At 37.4% G+C, this 14,010-nt stretch overlaps 1 protein-coding gene across 6 annotated transcripts in view; it reads right to left on the bottom strand.

The window, feature by feature from the left end:
• The window catches only part of SH3KBP1 (SH3 domain containing kinase binding protein 1), a 228,542-nt gene that overhangs the window by 16,508 nt on the left and 198,024 nt on the right, over positions 1-14,010 (bottom strand). For all 6 annotated transcript variants that reach the window (XM_082054547.1, XM_082054543.1, XM_082054542.1 and 3 more), the window contains 4 exons: positions 13,121-13,172; positions 9,223-9,303; positions 6,676-6,838; positions 1,921-2,006 (listed from right to left, as the gene is read on the bottom strand). In XM_082054547.1, coding sequence (XP_081910673.1) covers positions 1,921-2,006; positions 6,676-6,838; positions 9,223-9,303; positions 13,121-13,172 — 382 coding nt within the window. The remainder of the gene's footprint in view (positions 1-1,920; positions 2,007-6,675; positions 6,839-9,222; positions 9,304-13,120; positions 13,173-14,010) is intronic.

Below are 14,010 nucleotides of genomic sequence, written 5' to 3' on the forward strand. Positions count from 1 at the left end.
TATTTGACAGAAGCCATCAAAAGCCTCCTGAAAATTTATAGGAGGTATGATCTTTGGGTCCACTCTCATTCCAAAATAATTATTTATTTATTTTTTTTATTTTCTCAAGTTGCCTAACAGGCTAGAATGACATGATTTGCCCTTGTAAATGCCACTCTGGTTTGACCCTATCAATTTATACTTATCTAAGTATTCACACTATTTTATCCTTGGGTTCAATAGGTTCCCCTTGTTAGTGGTAACAAGAGGTCATCAGCTAAACCTTTTACAACATGTTGTGTGGGTGGTTTGATTTATGGACTCTGGTTGGCTCCTATTCTGCATTTAAAAAACAAAACAAAACACAAAAAATCCCCAACTAAGTTCTGGAAATGAACGAAAATTGTTATAAATTAAATTTCCTTCCTAACATTTTATAGGTTGTTTTAAAAACAAAACAATAAACGAAACCCATAAAAAAAATACAAAACACCCTAAGCTTTTAACCTGATAGTGGTTTCAAGGAAACTAGCACAAGGATTTAAAAAGTTTACTTCTGTCACACCACTATATGCTATTTGGAGTAATAGCTTTCTCTTTCAAGTAAGCAAAGGCTTGCATGCTTCGAAGTAAATTTGTAAATACGGGTTGCAAACACTAAATGGTAGAATTTGACTGCATTTCCATAACATTCCTTTCTATTAATCTCTACAATAAAAATATTCATGCAATATATCACAAGGTTCTAGCCTTCCATGTTTATGTCAAATGAGAATTGGGCAAAAACATACTTTTTGCTTCTCCAGAAGAATGTTACTATCATGAACCATAGGAACAGCAGAAGGTTAAAAAAAAAAGCAGACATGGATGCTGAAGAGTTCATAAACCTATGTGAAATCAATTTAGCATTTTATTGTTACACTGCAATCAAAATGCACCTGTAACTTAAAGCTTCCCTTTCAAGTCCGAAGAAAAGGCAGGTTTGACTGCTGAAAGTACACAATTCTACAGAAATGTTGTACTAGTAAAGCAGTCTGGGTAGAAATCACCACACCAAAATAACATTTAATACCACCAGCTAAGGGTAGCAATGCTTACACATTCAGGGTACCCTGATTCTGCCTCGTACAAAAACAGGTCTCTGGCGGCACAGCTGCGACTGCGGAGAGCGACGGCAGCAGCTGTCACCAGCTTATTTGTAAGCAGAGGTAGAAGATGGCCGTCACGGCTTGTGCCTACAGTGCTGGGACAAAGGTGGAAGCACCTTGTTTCCCAGTGCCACTTACCACAGCACCCTCCCCAGCAAACATCTGTCCTGCACTGCCAACTGGAGATGGAAAGAGGGTGAGAGAAGACAGAGAAACAACCCACCGTTACTCCTTTCCAGGTGATTTCCCAATTAAACTGTTTGTGCTGCAAGAACACCAATTATTATTTTCAAGAGAAGTTTAGACTGCTTTTAACTGCTGTTTGCGGGACAATTTATTCAAATTGGCCTGAATCGGGTCTCTGTTCCTTTGCATCAGAAATTGTAAAGATTACTAACTGCACCAAAATGCCTATCTTTTGCAGCATTAAAAATACGGCAGCATTAATATAATAATACATCTGTTAAACAAGCATGACTTATTATTTTTGGCCCTCTTACTGTTTTCAAACTTTTAAACAGAAATAACAAAAACTCTCCTATTCAAAATAGCTCACCATTTCATATTTCCTTTTTTATTTTTTTTATTTTTTTTTTTAAACAGAGAACCCCAACATAACCTTTTAAAGTAAAGTAGAAATGATCCTTTAATCCTACAGTTAAAATTTGGTATATATGCACTCACATTAATTGCCAAATCCTCAATCTGCCTTTTGGATCATAACAAAGTCACTAAAAAGCAGAAATTTACAGCATAAATTTCTTAGGCAAACAATAAGAGCACTATAACTTACCGATGTCATTGCTTCTTTCAGAGGAGTCTTTCTCTAGAGTGCCGGATACTGTACTGCCCACTAATTCCACTTTTGGACTATCACTCCTGCATTTGGATCAAGAAGAGGAGATATTTTATTGGAGTTTTTGTGTGGATTAGAGTAAACGGATAACTAACTTACGATTAATAATGAGAGAGTGGAATATTCTTCCTTTGTAGCACTAGAGTAATAGCAATGTGTCTGTCAGAGAGAGCAATCTCCAGTAAGAAGACATGCTGTATGGATTAACCTTATCTCATTTCTCCTTAACACCTGTCAAAAAAGCCTATTTTAGACACTGTAGTGTCCTGAATAATTCTTCAGATGTTCACAGCATCTCAACATGACAGAAACCTAAGGGCAAAGGGACATTCTTCAACATCTTATTCGTTATTTTTTCTAATTAATTGGCTTGTATAAATTATAGTGATGGATGATGTAAAATACTGCAGAAAGGGAGAGAACCTCAAGTTAACATCACGTATTTCAGTGGTTCCTAGTATTCACTCATAAATGCAGCTCCTCCACCACATTTTTGCATGTTGCCTATGAGATTAGACTACAAATATTGTTTCCACAGGTCCAAAGAACCACGATAACCTAGTCTGTCTGAGACATATCTGGAACAGGCAGGTGTCAAGTGTTGTGATACTTTAATCAGAGAAACTATTTTAAATCAAACAAGAGATCAAATATAAGCAACATGATTATTCTTTCATTGTAGTATTTTCGATCCCACAACTACTTAAGTTTATTAAAATAATCTGATTATTGAAACAATCAATTTTAAAAGGGCCAGTGGTAGGCCAGTAGCTTGGCATTGCACAGGTCACACAGACAAATCCCTGGGACATTTACTGTGACAACAATTGTTCAATTAATGCAAAAAATTGTATTTACCATCATTATCAGGTCACCTAACAAATACCATAGTTTTTCCATAATGACTATTCCCAGCATAGTGCTGCAACAATTACGATGCACGTAAGTTACCCAAATTATGGGTAAAACTATAGATCTGTCCCTGAAACAACCCAGACAGATGTGCATTTCTATAATTAGCCATTGACACTAAAATATATAGCAAGCTCCTGAATCTTGATTTTTTCATTTGTCTCTGCCTTTGATGCCATAAGCTGATGACAGATGGCCGGAAGCTCAACTCATGGCAGCAGTTTATGAGCAAAACACAAAGTGGCTGGAAACCCTATTTTGGACTTTGAGAAGGCTGTGACAGAGAGCCCGAAAAGATGTGTTAAAAAAGGAAGGAAATCACAGATTAAGTTAACATATATCCAGCTAAACACTGTGGTAGGATAAGTATTCTATGAACTAAAAAAGATAGAGACCAGTTTATGACCTGAAAAACAAACTAGTCCTACGCAGCTATCAATTATGGCAGGTAGTCTGCACCAGGAAGGCAACAGAATAAATTTAGCACATTCACAGAAAGATGTATTAATTGGTGAGATGATGATCACTTCTCCAAGTGATCTACGTGATCACTTAGTTTTCTTATCTTTTGGTCTCTGACTTTTTTTGTTTTAATCGCTTATATATTCGTAAATCTATAAGAAGCACCATAGTTTCTTGGCTGACAGGGAAATGAGCATCTGGCTGTGTACTCTGTTTTGCACACATATATTTCCCGGCAAACTGAGAAGATCATGTGAGTTGGAAGCACTCTAGGAAATGTGTGAGTACAGTTTTGGAGGAGATTCTTCAAGTGGTGTGATTTAGGGCCGAAAGTCACAACATCTACCATTTGACTACAAAAGATACCAAGATATATGACAACAATCCCACGAAAAAAACCCAACTCTGTTGTGAAATGCCAATCTACATCCATATTGTTGTGAAAGGAGTGGAACCATCCCTTCCTGGTTACAACATCTCCTTCCCTCTGCTCGTGTCCAAGCAGACAGGCCGTCAGTTTGATCAGACAGATGATCAGCCTGAAAGAAGCCCCCCACTAATAGAAATACCACTGCAAACTGATTAATAGCCATCTGGAGCAACTCCCTGACCCATATGGCTGAACGGCTGCACAAATGCTGGTGCTAACAGAAGGAAGGCTGCAGGAACGGGCTGCCAGGAGAGGGAACCTGTCCCTATTAGCAGGAGCATGGATGTAGATTGGTTCAGATAAGCTGTAAAAATGTGCTTTCTGTAGGTCTTGATGGCTTGCCTACTCCAGAGAACTGAGTCATCTATAAGTTGTATAATCACAGGTATGTTTAAATAAACTGTGAAGCCTTTGGAGCAAACTGACAACTATTCCCCGTACCTCATGCTTTTTGTCTTTCCTATTGCCCTTGAAGTTCTAACCTGCCTCCAATGAATAAGGATTCTATTTAAATGGAAAGACAATTATCACCATAAAAAGACAGTGAGATGCATGAGATGCAAGCCACTTAGTCAGAACAGAAAAAAAAGCCTCTTCTGCTCAGCAGCAGCCACAGAAATATCATGACACTCACTTTATACCTACAGCAATTTCCCCCTCCTAGGGTCATGTACTGGTTTTGGCTGGAATAGAGTTAATTTACTTTATAGCCGCCCACATGGTGTTATGTTTTGGATTTGTACTGAAAACTGTATTGATAATACAAGGATGTTTCCCTTATTGCTGAGTGGTTCTCACAGAGTCTTTTCTGCTTCTCACACCATGCCCCAAGAGAGGAGGCTGGGGGTGCACGAGAAACTGGAGGGAAGACAGCTGGGACAGCTGACCCCAACTGACCAAAGGGATATTGCATACCAGATAACATCGTGCCACAGCATAAAGCTGGGGGAAGAAGAAGGAAGGGGGAGATGTTCAAAGTGATGGTGTTTGTCTTCCCAAGTCACCGTGACAAGTGATGGAGCCTGGCTTTCCTGGAGATGGCTGAACACCTGTCTGCCCATGGGAAGTGGTGAATGAATCCATAGTTTTGCTTTGCTTGTGTGTGCAGCTTTTGCTTTATCTGTTTAACTGTCTTTATCTCAACCCATGAGTTTTCTCACTTTTGCCCTTCCAATTCTCACCCCCATCTCACTGCGGGGAGCGAGTGAGTGGCTGTTCGAGGCTGAGCTGCCCACTAGGGTTAAACCACAACAGGTCAGCAAAAATTCTGCCGGTTCAATTTTTATTCTAATTGTCTTAGGTTTTTCACATGTGGGAAATGGATACCAGCAGGTCCTAAAAGTATTGACTATCTTACTAAACTGAACTGATTTAAAACCAAAACAACTTTATTCAAGTGACTGCTTCAATTTCAAGTTTCACATTTCTTAATTATTCAAGTAATTAAAAGTCTATTCCATGGATTACTTCATTATATGAACTTTCTGCCCTCTTCCTATTAAACAGCCTTACAAGTTAGAACTTACCAGGAAGAAACGCTATATGAGACAAATCCATTAATTTGAATTAGCTGCTAAAGAAATTAATAGGGAAACTGCTGGCATTATGATCATCAACACACATCATCATCACCCTACAAATCACCTTTCTTTCTATGTTTCGATCTAACTACTGTTACAACTAAAATTCTTTCAAATATAATGCTATTAGATAAAAATAATGAAGCATTTTTTTTGGTGCTAGACAGCACAGTTTGGATAATTAAGGATGCGAAAGAGTTACTGTTTAGTTCTGCTTTTTCACTTTGTTAAGAAGAAAACTGAAATATCTTTAAAATGCATAGTTTATTTATACAATTTTGTACTTAGAGAAAAGGAGAACAGATGAGCAACAAAGCACTGCTCCACAACATTAATGTTTAAAATATTTATAATATGTTTAAAATATTCCAGGCAAAGGATACAACAAAAGATACCTGAACATCAGTAGTTCAATGGCAGTTCAATGGCTAATTTTTGTAACAGCAGAATAGTAAAAATATTTCTATGCCTATATTCTTGTATTTCTGCAAGATGTGCAGCTTGCCCATTTTAGGCAACTGCTTTTTTTCTGGTTCTCACCTATACACTATGCATAAAGGAAGTCTACAGTGCACAGCCCAAATGTTGATGATCAAGGTGGCCACCTAGACTCGATCAGGACTACAGCTGAGGTCTTTGATTTCTGCAATCTATGCTTTTCCAAGCTCTAGCATATATTAAATGGAGCTGTGTTGGCAAGTCAAATTTCTCAGTGCTCCTCAAAGGCTGTAACTACCTCTGACAAAGAGCATCATGTAACTACAGAGTAACGACCAACATTACAGCATAAATACTTGACATCAGTATTCTGTAGTGGCACCAGCTTAAAGAACATTCTGTGAGGACTAAAAATAGATCTAAAATGATCAAAGAAAACAGACTGAAACAAAACTGACAGTATTTGAAAGTGCATTGTCTAATGCTGCTCTTCAGTACGATCCAAGCTTTTGCACTGACTTAGTGCCCTGGCTAAATTGGAATAATCTGAAGTAAACTAAGAAAGTCAGCAACAGAACAACATGCTGATGCAGATATTTCCCACATATTCTGCAGGTGAAATGATGTTGCAGTAACAGTGTGTTCATCAGTAGAAATTAACATGTCATGAACAGTCTAAGAATGTTATTCTTGAGAAGATAGTTATGATCCACTCAGATGACTAACAGGATTTCATTTTTTTCCTTTTTTTTTTTTCTTTAAATAGAGTTTGCTGTGAAATAAATTGTGACATTAACTATAAAATCCAAATTATTTAAATGTCTGTTTTTTCCACTAATCCCAAAAGCACATCACAGAGGAAAACGATACCTTGTATGAGTCACAGGCACAACTGGTCTTTCTGGTCGTCTTGGGGGCAAGGTACCAGGTCTATTCACAAAGTTTGCTTTGGGTGGTCGAGGTTTCTTCGGAGGTATAGCAGGAACTGAAGGCTTCTGCAAGTCTAACTGTTTTTGCTCTCTCTCTGATCTTTCTTTAAATCAATTATTTCCAGAAAAAAGAAAAAAATAATAACATGGAATTTAGTAAGTGGAATTCATTTGCACTCCCAAATCTACAATTAAACAAGAAACCTTCAACTGTAGATACACTGTATACAAAGAAAAAACTTATCTCCTTTCCACTTCTGTCTTAAGTCATTCTTTATTTGAAAGAACAAGTTTAACACAAATCAGTTGTTTGCCCTGTAATTCCTCATGGCTGAAATGTGTGTGCAGTATCTGAATGGGAATGCTATTTTTTATTTTAGTAACTTACTGGTTTCTGATATGAATGGCAAAAAATTACATACCATATGGAACCATTTCCCATGAGCACAGCTTGTATCAAATTCTAATATGGAACAATATTAAGTTAGAAGGTCACAGATAATTACACTGGATTTTCTTAACATCTCTTGAACAAAGAGAGAAATACCATTTCTGGGGGGCAAAAAAAGTTTGTTTCAAGTAAACTACAATGAAATGAAAATATAAGCATTAAGCAGGATGGAAACACCTTAGGAAAATCAGATGTTTTGTTTAGGTTTTTAAACACAGACTTATACGCTGAATTTTTCATCTTGCCAATGAAAAAACAGATCATTTGCAGAACTGATTATGCATAGTTAAGAAGTGCCACCATACTAATACTGAATGCCAAACATGCAATGCCTGTGAGCATGTAAAGTACAACACACATAAATAACTCCTGTAAATAATATGCTCTAAATTCATAACACAATCCAAACATGTAAACACATTTGCCACACCATACGAAACCCAATTCTTCTTAAAGCTAGGACAAAACTCCCAAAGGGACCAAAGTTTTGCTCTCTGTATCTTACTAGGTCAACAACCCACTTCCCTTGACAACACTGTTTCTGCTATGTCATGAATATTACACCTCTGTATACACCTAAGAGGTACTGGGGATGTTACAGGGTATTGCTTAATGGGTTCTAGGTTTCAGTCTGAAAGGATCGTGGAATAAAACACCAGAAACACAATCCACATTAGATTTGGAATAGCTCAGTAAGTCACTGTTGCTCACAGGCATACACCATTTTTCAGTATGCTTTCAGTTGCTGCAATCATTGGGTCCTCTGTAACATTGAAGCTTTTCCAGCATATTATGTAATTTTACACACTCCTACGACACTTTATAGTGCGTCAGTGTCCAAGAATCTAAACTATGTATGATGGACAGGCCAGGCAGTGTAGCAACACACAGGGTAAAGAATGTTCCTGTGCCACCCTTGCTGCTGCACCACACCAAACAATTCCTGCCACTCCCCAGTACTCCAGAAATGTAGGTGTGACTCCTGCTGCCCTTTTTCAACATTGAGAAAAGTTATAGATAGATAGATATTTAAACTTCCTCCAGCATTTTGACCGCTGGCTTTGTAAGTTCAAAAATGGAAGGCAAAGGGTTTTATTGGCTAAGATAACCAAGAGAAGTAACACACATAACCAAAAGTAAACATATGTAGATCACAGTGCTAAAACACCTGTCAAATCACTAAGACATATATCCAAAAGCAGATCTTGGTGCAAAGTCTGCACTTTTTGGCACTAAATTATAACTGCATATTATACATTTAGTCATGTGCACACATGTGCCTCTTAAAAGACTGCAAGTTCAAACACTTAGAAGTTAAGAAATCCCATAAACAAACTTCTCTGTACAATCTAATAGTCCACTTAAATGTATGAAGCTTGAAATGTATGAAGCTTAGAGAATCAGTATAACTATTTTCCCCAAACTATTCAGAATGCCATCAAACCATTAAAAATTTCATTTGCTTGTCACTGCTCTGCATGGTACTGTGTCCCATTTCTTGCAATGTTCACACCTGGCTTTGAAGACAGAATTTTTTCATTTCTTCACAGGCTTGCCTATGACTTCTCTGACTACAATAATGGGGTGATTCGTAAGTATTAATGACTGTATCTTCACAAAACCCCTCTGTGATGCAGGAAAACCACCAACCCTGCTTTTAACTAGAGAACTAAGGCATATAGATGTTAAGAAAAAAGCATGCACTCATCTGGGGTATCTTCCTTGATCAAGGACCTGGGTTTTATTGAGCACAGAGCTTTTAGATGGCATTTTATGTAATGAGAGCATATCTCCCTTTGACTTCGGTTGAGGCTACAAGTACTTAACAGGTCTGGATTAGTCCAATGAATATCCTGAATTTAGCCCAAAAGTAACAATGAGATCCTTTCCAAAATACATATAATCACAGATCTGTTAGAGTGGGAAATAAGCATCCAGGCAACACACTTAATGAAACAGACTGGGAAATGAGGGTGTGCATCGGTTTCATTTCCCATGTCTCTCAGCAGAGAGCAAGAAGGAAAGCACATTTCATACCTTTGTCTTCTGTTCGATTAGGAAGACATTCTGGCCTTTCAGGAGGTACCTTTTTGATTTCATGCTTTCTATCTGTGGTACCTGGCAAAGAAAGGAAAATTTGGAATCCTGAACAAGCCAACAAGCCAGCACAAAAGGGCACACTAGACTTAATTTTGTAATTTCTTAGGTTTTTTACATTCTCCTACTTTGAAAATATCTTGCTAAAACTGAACATAAATTTAGTCTCAAGTATTTGCTTACACCATAATGACAAAAAAAGCAACTGGAGGTTTATGTTTTCACAGTCCAGTTCACACTTTCCAAACTGTGCATCTCAAAAGAATGTGCACTTTCAGACCACTCTGTGAAAAAAAAAAAAATCAGTAACTATGGATTTTAAAATGTGGACAGATATTTAAACTTTATAGTTCTTTAACATCGTAGACATACTTAACGGAAGAGCAGTTCAACAGTGTGGAAAATCATTAGGAATAAATCAACTAATTGGGCATATCTGCCAAGAAAATACTTAAAATAGATTAACATACAGGGCTTATTTTACATTAAGTTTAAAAACCCTCTTTTTCACCTGTAGTACTAGCTGTTCACTTCCACATGTTAGAAATATGATAATAGTAGTACTGACAGTATTCTGCATGACTTTTTTAATTGACAGCTTTTGGCCTGGAGGTGTAAGCCTCTGCTGACTTCTGCCTCTGTACTAGAAACCTTGACATACTGACTTCTCTTCCTATAAGGAATATGGGAACTTATGGCACCAGCAACGGGAAGATTTTGCAAAAATTTCCTGGCACATGCAAGATGCAATCTTCTGGTGCCCATACTATAAGAAATACTTTACTGGATATTGGCTGTGCTGTATTGGCTAACTACTAGGTGCTAATGCCATTTCAACTCAGTAATGTTGAAAGGCCCTTCAGGCAACACTATTAGTATTTCAATAAAAATTACAGCAGATGACATCCAAGAATAGCAGAGGAGGCAGGGCAGGGAACACAAGGCAATTTTTTGCTTCGATCTATTCTATTATATGCAGTTCTGAAGTACATTTACATTTTCTGAATGTGCTGTTGCAACTCTTCTGCAGCTGGTTCCTAGAAACGAGTGCTCATCAGAGGTTATCACCAGCCATTGTTTCTTTATGTAACTGTGCTGCTGCACAGGCGACACTTGTATCCCTTATGTCAACAAATAATACTGAATTGTCATTTTATGGTTAGACTCAATGCTGTTAAGGATCTTTTCAAAACTAAGCGATTCTGTGAGTCTATGAAAAACACTTTACTCCTGAGAGGAGAAACTGTTACTAGAAAACAATTAAAGCCTTTATTATAGAATAGTTTGGGTTGGAAGCAACCTTTAAAGGTCATCTAGTCCACACCTCATGCAACGAGCAGGGACATCTTCAACTAGATCAGGTTGCTCAGAACCCCAGTTATGCAAAGCACAAGTCAACATATTGATAATCTTGCACATACTAATGTGTTCAAGAAAAAAAAAAAGAGACACGCATCTATAGACCTAGTAACAGAAAGATTAACAGTCATCATTAACACACAGAGGGACACTCTCAGGCCACATCTAAAACAATGAGTCTACAAAAAACTGAGGAGCTCCCAGACTCAGGTGTGCTCCTTACTGGGGTTGTGACCCTCAAATTAATCAGTACCTGCAAGGAAGCTCTGGTGAACTCCATACCAGCTGCCAGAGGGACGCAACAGAGTATTCCCACCCTCCAGTCTAGATGGAGCTGTTTTGCTTATTCCAGCTACCTGCGGAAATCCCTACTGCTTTTCAATGACTATGTAAGGGACTGGTGCCCCTAACTTTTGGTTTGCTGTTTGTACTACAACAACCAATTCTCATTCTCTGCTATGATTTTATACTCTGCATCAGAAGATACTGACATTTAATTATTTAGGCTGCAACTGTCAATTCTCAATTTATTCATCACACTATGACTAGTTAAATATGGAGAAACATTATTGGAAATTGTTACCAACTATCAACAGTAAGGCCTGATATGGGGATGTGGTAAAATACAGTGTTATCTTGGTAAAGTGACAATTTGATGAAGTAGAGGATGTCAGGATGGTAACACGCATAGGATGATTTTTCACTTTTAAATACATATTAGAAGAAACTCTTGTGCATAATTAGCCAGGACTTGTCAAGGACTGAGTATGAAAACAAAGAACAGCTTTGCCTTGGCTTTGCCATAGAATTAGATGGCCTTAATCAAATTGTCTGCATCCTCTATGCGTCCATTTTTCCTTCTGAAAATGGGCACGTTATCCTGCTACGGTGACAGAGCTAATGCATTGGATGCAAACAGACACAAACATATTAAACACATTATTGCCTAATTATGGGAGTATAAACTGAAAGAAACATAACGTTTTATGGAGCTTTTCCAAAACGTGTCAGTTGTCACCAAGACGTATTCAGTATGGAACCACCACTAGATGGCAAAGCTGTACTGCTCTCTCTCGGCACTGATACTCACTTGCTCTTAAAATCAAATCTATGTTTTTAGGAGTCTCAAGACAGAGTGAAGAATAAACCATAGGTATTAATAAGCAAACCAAATATTCATAGTCATGATTCTGTAGTCAAAGAACTGCTTGACAAATTCAAACTAGTTAAATTATAGCCTATTGATTCACAGTAAATTGTACACTGGTGTAATTTGTTCCTCTGTTAATAGATCAAGACTGTAGGAGAGAGAAATTTAGTTTTTAAAGCACTGAAAGCTGTGACAGACCACAGTGACAAGAAAAATAATCTAACTAGATTGGATGGGTTTGTTGTTGTTTTTTTGTGTGTGTGTTTTAATGTGCACCAGCAGTGGGGGAAGTGGTAGTGTGGCTGCAGAATTTTAACAAACCCACTGGAGTTAAGGGATTAAAGAATTCCAGCCATAGTTATGTTTCCACCTAAACTGCAATACAAACGAAAACTCCGAGAGCATCCCATGCCTTGAGACTCGTGATTTTACATGAATGCAACGGGAATTTGGTTTCTGAGGTCAGAACTGCCACGCACATAGATCCTTTAACTGTTTTGAAGTTCCACAGAAAAAATAAATCCTGCAGGTACTTTTGAAAATTCGTATTATGAAGTCATTTTAAAACTACAAGTAAAAGTAGTTTCAGCTCTCAGTATTTATACACAATTCAGTCTAACATATTCCAAACCCAGCTTTGCTAGCACTTATCCATTTGGAAAACATAATCAGTCCCTTAAAACATTTGCAAGACCACTACCTATGTAACTAGATTCAGGATAACTCCTTTAAGTTTTATACTTATGACTATAAAGTATTGAATCTAACTATGGACTAGGACCTAGAGACAGACAAACAGCTCCAGCGTTCACACAGATCTGCAAGATTTCGATTGTAACTCAGATGGGGCCATTTTATTTCAGCCAAGTTCTCTGACACTGTCTTACAGATATGCAAAAAAGCTCTTTATCTCTAGAATAAAACAGTTCTATAGCTGTACAGTGAATGTAGTTTCCTCCTGCAGGTATTACTAGAGTCCAACATCTATGTTCATATTGCAAAGACATGTGCTCAGTCAACTTTAGTCAGGGAACTGGAAAACTTTTTAAACCTGAAGTATCATGCTTGCTCCAAATTAACATGGTTAAGGGGTGAAACACATTTTTTTTAAATGGTGAAGATGGTTGCCTGCAAGACCTTTAAAAGGCACATCACAGTCTTTCAGGGTTATTGTCTTTGTACAATTTGATTCTATTTAATTAGTTGTTGTCTAGACACCTCCTGCTTCTCAATTTTGATACAGAGAAATTCTATATAAATTTTAATACACTTAATTTAGACTGAGATGTGCTCACTAACATGTGCTGTACAAAATCAGCTGTACCTTACCTGATCCTTGTTTGATGACAGGAGCTGATGGAGGTGGTGGTTTCTTCGGTCTCTAAAATTTAGTAACAAAAGTAAATAAACTGCTTCAAAATGCCTGTAAATCTCATTCATACAAAGGTTGGAGTTAATAATACATTGCTTAACATCAGTAATCACAAGACTTTAGACCACAGATCTGTCTCATATTTCCCCTGAAATAACTTAATTAAATTGAATTTGAAGAGAGAAAATAGCATTGACAAATAAAATGACATTTTTCTTCTTTTGCAATTGAAATGTCTTGCTGACAGGAAAAGAATTCCAGTTTACGTGCCTTAAGGTTAGAGAAATACATGACCTTTGGTTTACTGAAGAAACCTATTTATTTAAAATTAAATCTGGTAAATATTCCAAGACCTTTTGGAAACAAACAAACACACAAAAAAATCTAGATATGGCAAAACCTGAAGTGTGGTTTTCTCAGGGTCATAAATGGGGCAAAAATGCAGAACACAGTAAATGCTGCAAAGGTTAAATTTTATTCACTTACTATGATACATTTACAGCTCCAGTTCTAAAAGGCAGTTATCAGAGTTTCAGGTGTCTGGTGAATTGAAACAAATTATTCTAACCAATTTGTACTATTCAGTTTCACCTTCTCTGTTATGACTATTTCCCTAACAGATCTGTAATGGTATGGCTGTGAAACATGACCACCAAATCAGTGCCAGAACCATTTCTCTTCACCTACAGGCTAGGAGAGGAGTGGCTTTGTTTTCATGTCGATGTGTGTGTACACACACCCACCATACTGGCATTCACCATATATATCTTGGAATGAACACAAAAACAAATAGAGCACCATACTGGATCAAGTGACAGACCTTGACTCTCACTCTTACTAAATAAAT

Source organism: Streptopelia decaocto, assembly GCF_964273445.1.
Source record: "Streptopelia decaocto genome assembly, chromosome: 1".
Taxonomy (NCBI): domain Eukaryota; kingdom Metazoa; phylum Chordata; class Aves; order Columbiformes; family Columbidae; genus Streptopelia; species Streptopelia decaocto.